We start from the raw sequence: 9,897 nt of genomic DNA on the forward strand, positions 1-9,897 counted from the left end.
AAAAAGAGATAGATATTAACGTACAGAAGGGCAAAAGAGAACTTCAGGAACAGAAGTGCTGGTGAATACAACAATAATGGAAACAAAAAAGTTATGGAAATCTGTAGTACAAACAGAAATCCTGGACCCAGCAGGTCTTCTGATAAAGGACCTTCAGTGAGAAATGTTTGCTCATTTTCTCTAAATTCATGGGCTGATAAGCAATCTGCTTTTAGCTCTAAGACAGTGCTTGAAAAAATAAATGTATTTGAAATATTCCTCTTGGAATGATCCCATGAATCTGAATAGCAGAGATGAACAATTCCAAGGATTTGGTTGCGGGGTGGAGAGAGGGGCACGGGGGCTTGGTTAAAAAAAAATCCATCATTACTTTCCAGTGCATTCCCATTGAACTTGCCTCAAATACCTGCACAATGATCAGATTTTTAATCAAATGTCAGTCATTTTTTTTTATATCATCAGTAACTTTGAAGCAACAGGAAAAATAATACACAAAATTGAAGTAACATTCAGTACCCATATACATTTTAATATAATTTTGGGCAACAGGTGCAAGATTACTCAACAAAATAAAAAAAAATTATATATACAAAAGACATTATAAAGACAATATGGTGATTGGTGAACCATTCTAAATTATGGTAGAATGGTTCAAAGAATTAAGTATTCACAGGACACTTGAATGCACTACTACCTAATCCAACAAAAATGGTGTTAAAAATTTATGGTCACTTGGAAACAGTATTTTGGCAAGGTCACTGATCTGTCTATATCAGTGAACTGATAAACAGCAGTGGTAATAACAGCACAAATGCAGTAGCTAGTTAACTGGACATACAGATGGAACTTTTCTGAATTCTCACATGGTAACCAAAAATTAATAGAGAAATCTTACCCCAAACAACTCAAGGATACATTCTGTAAACCACATTCAAAGCAAGTCAAAGGTGTAGAATACGTAGTTTACAAAAAAAATCAAATGAGTAAAAATAACAGGTAGTAATCAATATCTCTAAAGTTTGGAAAAAAAGATCAAAGGTCTATTAAAAACGGAGGCTCTTTTAGAACTGAACAAAAGTTTCAGATTTAATGCAAGTTTTAAATATAAAACTAAGAATAAAGACAAAAGAAATTACCACAAGGAGTGGAGAAGGGATATGTACCATCCTCTTTGAGGCAGGTTTGATGGAATAATCACTTGGATCCATCAGCTCATTTGTGACATACTCTTCCCCCTTTGATAGAAAATGAAAGCCAAGCAACTGCTCAGTTTGGTCAGAAGAGGACTCCAGATCTCTTTTAACTTTTAAGATGGACAAAATACATTTGATTGATAGAAATGAAGAGAAAGACTGCACAATAGGTGGGTCAGGAGATGACATCAAATATCAGAAACAAAATATGGAGCTCAAACTATCCCAGGTAGGAATAGAACTCTGGAAAATTCTCAGATTAATTTAAGTAATATTTCATAGGTTGCATTGATTATGCCCCATGATAAAATTGAACGATGATAATTGAGGTGCACTCCACGCATTACACCAGATAGTTTGCCATCCCTTTCCCTCCAAATTTTCATGAAGACTTTTGTAAAAGATTGAAATTCTCCTCCAACTTGTGACTGCATACGTGCTTTCACCACATTAATTGGATAAAACATTATCCCAAGCATGGACCCCAGAAATCCTCCACAGATGAAGTCATTAAGTACATTAGCACTGTATGTTGTTGCTTCTGGTAAGGATTCTTTAATAGGCCCTCGCAAGGCAAAGAACAATGCATTACTAGGTCCATTGCGTAGAAGAATTGGTACAAGTCCTCTGTAATATTCTCTAAAACCATGGACTTTCAAAGCTTTAAAGGCATCAAAGGTATTTGTAAATCGCGTATGATGTCTGCGATCTTGCAGTAAAGCCTGCACTCTCTCAAATGGTGTCAGCACTGCCTCTGCAGTTCCTGCCAAAACTGCAGAAACACTACGAGTCAGAAGATCTGGGGCATTAGTTGTTCTCTTCAAGAGGCAAGAGAAGTCCTCATACAAGCCAAACATCAATGCCACAGTGGTTGTCTTTTGGAGGAGTGGAGGGAGAATACCCCTGTACAGAATGCGAAAGCCATCCTGCTGTAACTGACGAATAGCTTCCAATGTTGTTAGTCCATATAGCTGTTGCCGAAATAACACTTTCTGTATGGGGAAAGTGGTAGAAATATTAGTGAAGGCTGCAAAATAGCCACAGATATAGTACTTTGTAGGTCCCACACAAGATATCTGCTGTGTCAAATCCTGCTTTGACCCAGGTAAAACAAGGTCTTTTGGTCTGTTTTGTGCTTCAGTATCCATGTGTTGTAAGTGTTTATTCTTTTGGGTCAGTTATACAATTCTCAATTAGCCACATGGTTCTGTAGAAAGAAAAATTGCAAAGTCAAAACCTGCATTTATTTCTGTGCAGTAAAGATATATTAAAGAGTACTTTTGCCCATTCTTTAAAACTTCATTTACACTGTGCCTTTCACATCCTCAGAATGGATATTTTACAACACTGAATTATTAAATTTCTCTGATTGTGAAGGTAGATGACCTTGCCTTAATTAGAAAATCATGGGTTTGAATCCCAATACAGATAAGAACATTCAAGCCAAGATGACATTTTATAGGAAGGTTACATTATACTGGACAACAAAGATTTTGCTTCCCAAACACTTTTGGGTGCATTTTATGGATTTTGTTGCTGCTGACAACAAAAATCACCTTAAAATTTTCCAATCCCATATCAATTTTAGATATAATCTATTTTTGTGATTTTCTGTCATATTTTAAGTCTAAGTATATTGCCCACAAAGCAAGCTGTTTTAGTCAGTCCAAGCATGCCTGGGCATGCACTCAGTACAGGTGCCATGCAAATGTTATCTATCTCAGGATAGATGGAGAAAGTCTATAAAAGCAACTCATGTATACAGATGCTGTAGATTGTATTGATACAGATTGCATGCACGTTGATGCACGTTCTTCAGGCAATAGCATAGTGAGTGTACTTAACAATAGCATTTATTATCTTCAGGAAGATTCAATGCAGTCCAGACTTTTTCCCTGCTGATCTTGGTGCAGACAGTGACAAATATGGTGAAAGATTTCACCAGGACATTACAACAACAGAAAACCTGGAATCCATCAATGCTGGCCGACTATTGTTAGGCGTTCTCAGAAGAGGAATCATGCTGAGTACAAACAAAAATCAGTGCAAAACATTTTTAGGTCATTTGAACTAACACAATATGGCAGTATCATTTTGCGATTACCATATATACTCGTGTAAACTTCAATAACATGTAATAGTCGCCGCTGCTGCCCCCCGCCCCCATCTTGTTTTGGTCCAAAAATCAGTTGTTTTTGTATGACCCATGTAAAAGTTGACCCTCCCACTTTTGGCCCAGACCTGCCCCAGCCGCCCATGCGTAATAGCTCCCGACTGCGAATCTGTGGCCAGGCCGCCCACCCATCAGTACTCCCAATGCCCCAGTTGCCCACGCATACTAACTCCAAACGGTGGACCCTTGCCCTGGCTGCCCGCCCATCAACGCCTGAGACTTACCACCAGGTCCAGGCCATCTAAGCATCCGACACCTGAATGACACAGCAATTTCACAAGGTCAAAAGTTTTACTCTATAAAAGTTGACCCACCCCCCCCACCTTTTTTGGCCCAAAAGTGGTCCTAAAAATTTGATGCATGCTAAATTTAAACATGCTAAATTCAATAAAAGTTCATGTTTCTCCAACTTCCTAAGTGATACAGCAAATCTGATCTTCGTAAAACAAAACACCTGCCCTCAGGTAAAACAAGACAACCAATCTCAAATTAACATAAAAAGTAATTAGCACCAACAAAAAAAGGAAGTTCACTTGGTATAAAAACAAAAAGCTGAAAATACTCAATAGGTTAGGCAGCATTTATGGAAAAAGAAAATAATCTCAAACTAGAATTCCATGCCTATCAATCCAAAAAGATATTTTCTGCTTTATGTTTCTAACATTCCATTTTTGTTTCAGATGACTAGAATCTGTATTTTCTTTTTATCAGTTGCCTGAAAGTTATGTTAAGAAATGGAATAAAAAATAATTTTATTCCAAGAGGCTTTAATATAAAATGTGATTTAAGAGGAACTTTACCCAGGATTCTAACAGTATCTACATTATTAGCTTAAGCTAAAAGTTTTGTGTGGAGCATAAAGAGAATTTTGAACAAGCTTAATGCTGTGCTCCATTTAATTTGTTACTCCCTGTGAACCTACAACCCATGGCTCTTCAGGACATCTTGTACCAGGATATATATATTTTTTAAATTTAGACATACAGCACAGGAACAGGCTATTTCAGCTCATGAGCTCATGCCTCCCAATTATACCCAAACAATCTACGTTTCAAACAGTGGGAGGAAACCAGAGTCCCCAGAGAAAACCCATGCAGATACGGAAAGAACGTACAAACACGAGATTCAAACCCAATGTCCCGATTGCTAGTGCTTTAACAACATTGCACTAACCACTACATCAACCATGCCACCCCATGGTGCCAAAGCATGATTGGTCACGGATAGAAATTCAACAATAATCACTTGAATGCAAACTTGAAACCAAATCTCCACCAAGGAATGGAGACGATGCCTTGACTATTAACATTAAGAGACCAAATATAGGCTCTGCATAATCTGTAAAAGGATTATTTCAAATTTCTACCCAGGATCCTAAAAGTATTGTCAGAGGTAAATGGTAAATGTTCAACAAGAAAGGGTCCTGAGCTCGGTATCATTTGCCATTTAATATAAACAACCTGGACTCCACTAAGGTGCCTACTCTAAGTAATTAATAACTCAATGTAACAGGAAAACCAGAAGATTACAAGAAATGAAATTCTAATCTTCAAACATTTCTTTCCTTGGAGAGCTAAATAATATGTTGGCACAATTAAGGTGATGAAAGATTTTATCATCAACATGTGCCCTCACTGAGAGGTAGTTCTCAAGATCAGGGAATAGGTCTACATTTTCCAGGACATCATCGCTGGCCTTTATTGTTGAATGCCAGTATCTGACAATCAGCAGAGCCACAGAGGATCTTTATGTTGCAGAAGAAAAAAGTCTATGAACCTTTGAACATGCAAATATGGAAGCAGCTTATGTTTGGGTGACCTTGGTACTGCAGTGAAGGTGACAAAGATTGAATAGGTTCTGCATTCATAAATTACCTCCACTGCAGCAGAAGTCTACTGGAAGCAGGATGTAGCTCTCCAGCAATAAGAACGGGGAAATGCCTCAAACTGTGTTTGACCCCAATCTTTTGCAGACCCATTGGTTAAGTTCTTTTGTATGCAAGTTGTTGTGTGAGACAATTTCTGCAGACAGCCAAATTCTGAGATGAATACACTTGACTGACAAAGTCAAAGGCTTTTGTAAGGTTGCAGTGTGGCTCCACTCATTCCCAAGATGGACAGAATCCATGTTGCAATTCAGAAAGCATTTCACAGGGAGAAAATAGATCAGAACCATGCAAGGACACCCTTCTAATACTACTGCAATTGGATTCGTCTCTATTTTTCCAGATGTTTAAAATTATGATATATTTTAGATGACTGGTTATATTTATTGCCTTTCTGAAGTAATTCCTAGGTATGGGAAAGGAAAATGCAACTAAAAGAGGAATTGTATACTGGCCTTAAAAAAAAATCCATGTCCTACATCTTATAGAGAGAGGGAAAAAAAGTCTTAGGAACATCAATACCAAGGTTAAAAGTGATATAAAGTTGTCATGCAAAAGCTAACTTTAGCCATCTTCCATCTGATAAAATGCTTGGACAACAGTGACCACACTGTTTGATCAGAGAGACAAGCATTAGACCCTGTGAAATCACCCCTAATCCATGCACTGTCACCTATTAGAAAATGCCATCATCTGAATGGGACTCCAGTGATGACAGGTTAACATGCAAGGTCAACTATCAATGGCCAAATCTGCTCAGTAATTAATTGAACTTGGCTCCAAAACTACCCCAGCAACACAGCTCAACGCTGTTACGTCACCAGCAACCTGGGTTAGAATCTGTAAGGAGTATGTACATTTTCCCCATGTCTGCATGGGTTTCCTCCCACTGTTAAAAATGTACTGGGGGTTGTAGGTTAATTTGGGTGTAATTAAGAAACACTGGCTCATGAGCAAGAAGGAAAATTAAGAAAACTAACAATGGTCTTCTCAGACAGCTCTGCACAAGAAATCTAATTACACCTCCTCATCCAATAAGTTAATGTGTCTGGATTGTTGTGGTCCATCCTAATTAGCAACGGTAAATAGTGTCTCAACATCAGGACTCATCTGACACAAATCCTGGCAATAACAGAGTCTTACACTGGAAACTCCATCAAAAGAAAATAAATAATTTTATAGGCACCTAAAAACCACCATATTTTAACAGAAAACCCACAACTTAAAACAAATGGTGTGGAAAGGAGGTCCAGAAACAAAACATTGACAGACCATTTCTACCCATGGATGCTGACTGACCTGTTGAGTTCCTCCAGCAATTCTTTGTCTAATCCTAATTTAATCCCACTGGTCAGTTCTTTCCTTAACAACCTGAAACTCATATGAATATTTTGGTATTTTCAAATACATGTACTCTTCGTACCTCAAAATGGACACAAGTGGAATTTTGCCCACACACATGGAGTTCCAAAGTCTTAAAGAAAACTTTTTAATATCGTAGATTTGATGATAGCAACTTAAAGCTTCCTGAATTTGTCAATCAACCTTGGCGAATCTTTCCACATTCTGGTCCTTGTTAGACAGAGAGTCTTCAGTTGGCACATGAACAGTGGGTTTGCAAATTGGAGTTTGGTTGGCACATGTGTGAGAGTTAAGCACCCCAACAATAGAATTTGTGCCAACTGAACTCCAATACACAAACCCATCGTGCATGCGCACAGGAATCAAAATGGCCACGCCCAGCCTACGGACCCCGGGATGGTAACAGGTAGCTATGCACATTTTGGCTCTTACATGCCCTCTATCCCTGTTATAGTTTGTCAAATGCAACATAATCCATGAAAAGTTTTATCTTTTTAAAATTTTCAGGCGTATGTGCAGATGGACGCAAGTCAATGAGGTTGCAAGTCGGGAAGTATCTGTAGGCCTATATTAATTAAAACTCACCATGATGCTCTCGCACTTACTATTTCCAAAAAATAATTAAAATAAAACATTTTGAGAGATTAAATATAATTGATGCAAAAAATTATATTGTACTAATCTATATCTTACATTTATAACCTTAGTCATACTATCATTACACAGATTTCTCCAAACATTTTCATCTATCTTCCTATTTAAATCAGATTCCCTCTTTAATTTTGTTTTATGAAAATTTAACCTATACATTTTATTTTGTAATAAACTTATACACTTCAGAAATAAACTTTTTTGTTTCTTCCTGGTAAGTAATAATTCCAAAGCATGTTGTCTAGGTAATTTTAAACTTTGACCTAATTTCCCCAACAAAAAAGTTTTTACCTAATAACAAAAAAAAGTATTACTAGGAACTTGAAATTTCTCCTTCATCCGATTAAGATACAAAGTTCCCTGCTTCAAAACAATCTTCAACTTTTTAAATCCCCAATTGATTCCATATCTTTAAAAACTGATTATTAACAGCAAAAGTTAAAAGGGATTTTCACTGAAATCTTTCCTTTTCCACCTATTTCATAATCAATTTAATTTCTTTGTATTTGTGTTTTAGATGTGGACAAGAGATAGGTACTTTTTTTTTAAATTCGATTTGGATCTGTTCTAAAGTTAAGACTTTTTGGATACAAGTTAAATTGTTTTTGGAGCAAGTATTAAAAGTGAGTCTTCCATATGAACCAATGTTGTTTTTATTAGGGGTCATTAAATCGATTGCTTTAGGACTAAGATCGACAATGTATCAAATTGAATTTTTGCATTTAGCTTTGGCTGCTTCTAAAAAATGTTTGGCCACCACTTAGATTTAGTTTTAGGAATGCAACGATGGAATACTGAAATTAAATCCTGTATTCCTTTAGAAAAGATAACGTAAAATTTGAGGGATAAATATCATTTTTTTGTAAAAGTATCGAGCCCATACCTAAAAATTCTTGGTTTGAAGATTTAATCTCTCAACCCGCTCTGGTGGGCGTCTCAGTTTCCACAGCTAAAAAAGTGTTTTTAAGTGATAATCTCCTTTCTTAGTAGGTGGATGAGGTTATTTAATTATATTATTTATATATGATTTAAAAATCATAAATAAAATGAAAAAAAAAACGTTCACATCTTTCGAAGGCTCTGGATATCCTATACTCTAATACAAGGAAGACTTTTTGACTTTAACAACTTCCCAGGACAAAAGCTGCAGATATTTAAAAGTACCACCACCTCCAAGCCACATGAATTGTAAATCTATTGGCCCTTTTATTTTCAATGAGTCTACAGTCTGGAATTCACGAGGAGGAATACAGCAATTCAAAACACTGATTTATACCAACTTGCCACGGGCAAGTTACAAATTGCCAGCATATAATTAGAAAGTCCAGTAGCCTCTGAATCTAGGAATTTCACAACAATTAATGGATTCTTTGTGATAAATATTGGCCTGACACAAGGAGAGTTAGTCTGTTAATAAAACGGGACGATGCCAGTGCTATGTGGCAGCAACTCTGAGAGCACGGCCCTCCCTCTGGATATAATTGGTCATCCTCGACTGGGCGATTAGATCTCTGGAAAGGGTTCCGAACCAGGTCAGTCAGAGAACCACTTGTCAACACTGCCCAATTCCGCACTCCATCATCTCTCCAGCTCAGTGAACCCCCGCCAGCCTGGTTTGAGTTTGTACCCCACCCTGCAAGGGCTTAAAGCTGCGAGGATCTCTGGCCTACCCCACAGCGGCTAGCGGAGGGCTCTGGCGTCTCCCCCTTCGGCGTCATCTGGCTGTCGGACACCCACGACTCGAACCAGCCCTCCCCTCTTCAGGCCTCATTCGGGGGGTGCTAACAACGCCCCCCGGTTTCTCCTGGAGCCCAAGCCAGCTGCCCTCTTTACCTCCTTCTCCTTGACACTCCGCTCTCGCGGCCATCGCCCCCGCACGTCGCCGGACTCCCGAGTGCGTGTCTCCATGACGCCAACACGTCGTGTTCCGCAAAGCCTGTCACCACGCGCCAGGCGTGACGCGCGGGCAGCCCCGCCACTCAAACAGTAAGTCGTGGGCCGTTGAAAGGCGCGTGATTGGTCCCTGCATTATTATTTATTGCGCTTGGCAGTTAATCTTTGCAGGGTTGGGCTGAAAAAAAAACAACCCTCGGAGGTTGGAATTTCTTCCTGATGGAAGTGAGGCTGGTAATTATGAATGACATTTTCTTGTAGATTTCCTCTATCCCCAACCTCCTTTGAAGAAGACCGCAGAGCCCACCTCACTGACAAAAGGCAAAGGAGGAAAAACCCAACACCCAACCCCAACCAACCAATTTTCCCATGCAACCGCTGCAACCGTGTCTGCCTGTCCCGCATCGGACTTGTCAGCCACAAACGAGCCTGCAGCTGACGTGGACTTTTACCCCTCCATAAATCTTCGTCCGTGAAGCCAAGCCAAGGAAAGAAGATAATAAAACGCAGCCTCGTGCAATCCCGTCAAACCCATTTGAGGTCGGCTACTTGATGGTTGGAAATCCAAAATGACAAATACACTGAAATTCTCGTGTGACTAAATTTGCAGATCTATGGATCACTGGATTACAATCTCCCCCCCCCCCAACAAAGATTTGCTTCCTGAAAATAATTGGGGACAACTTCAAGTTGAACACAAAAATAATTTCAGATTTGCTGTCTCAAGTTGGAAGCTGGAG

At 38.8% G+C, this 9,897-nt stretch overlaps 1 protein-coding gene across 5 annotated transcripts; it reads right to left on the bottom strand.

The window, feature by feature from the left end:
- Positions 1 to 508: 508 nt before the first annotated feature.
- On the bottom strand, positions 509 to 9,205 carry LOC138757806 (mitochondrial nicotinamide adenine dinucleotide transporter SLC25A51-like). 5 transcript variants are annotated; one of them, XM_069925749.1, is made up of 4 exons: positions 9,098 to 9,185; positions 3,591 to 3,622; positions 3,039 to 3,216; positions 509 to 2,400 (listed from the first exon to the last, which is right to left on the bottom strand). In XM_069925749.1, exon 4 carries the CDS (start codon positions 2,339 to 2,341, stop codon positions 1,448 to 1,450), a length of 894 nt encoding a protein of 297 aa, XP_069781850.1. In that variant the 5' UTR covers positions 2,342 to 2,400; positions 3,039 to 3,216; positions 3,591 to 3,622; positions 9,098 to 9,185; the 3' UTR covers positions 509 to 1,447. The 5 variants fall into 5 exon arrangements, with proteins under 5 accessions (XP_069781850.1, XP_069781841.1, XP_069781859.1 ...); XM_069925740.1 differs by lacking the exon at positions 3,591 to 3,622 and having other exon boundaries at positions 9,098 to 9,205; XM_069925758.1 differs by lacking the exons at positions 3,591 to 3,622; positions 9,098 to 9,185 and adding an exon at positions 8,935 to 9,091.
- Positions 9,206 to 9,897: the final 692 nt, after the last annotated feature.

The sequence above is a fragment of the Narcine bancroftii genome, chromosome 1 (assembly GCF_036971445.1).
Source record: "Narcine bancroftii isolate sNarBan1 chromosome 1, sNarBan1.hap1, whole genome shotgun sequence".
NCBI lineage: Eukaryota > Metazoa > Chordata > Chondrichthyes > Torpediniformes > Narcinidae > Narcine > Narcine bancroftii.

Excerpts from the sequence above, each read along its gene's own strand:
- LOC138757806 (XM_069925761.1), bottom strand. The coding sequence starts at position 2,341 with ATGGATACTGAAGCACAAAACAGACCAAAAGACCTTGTTTTACCTGGG.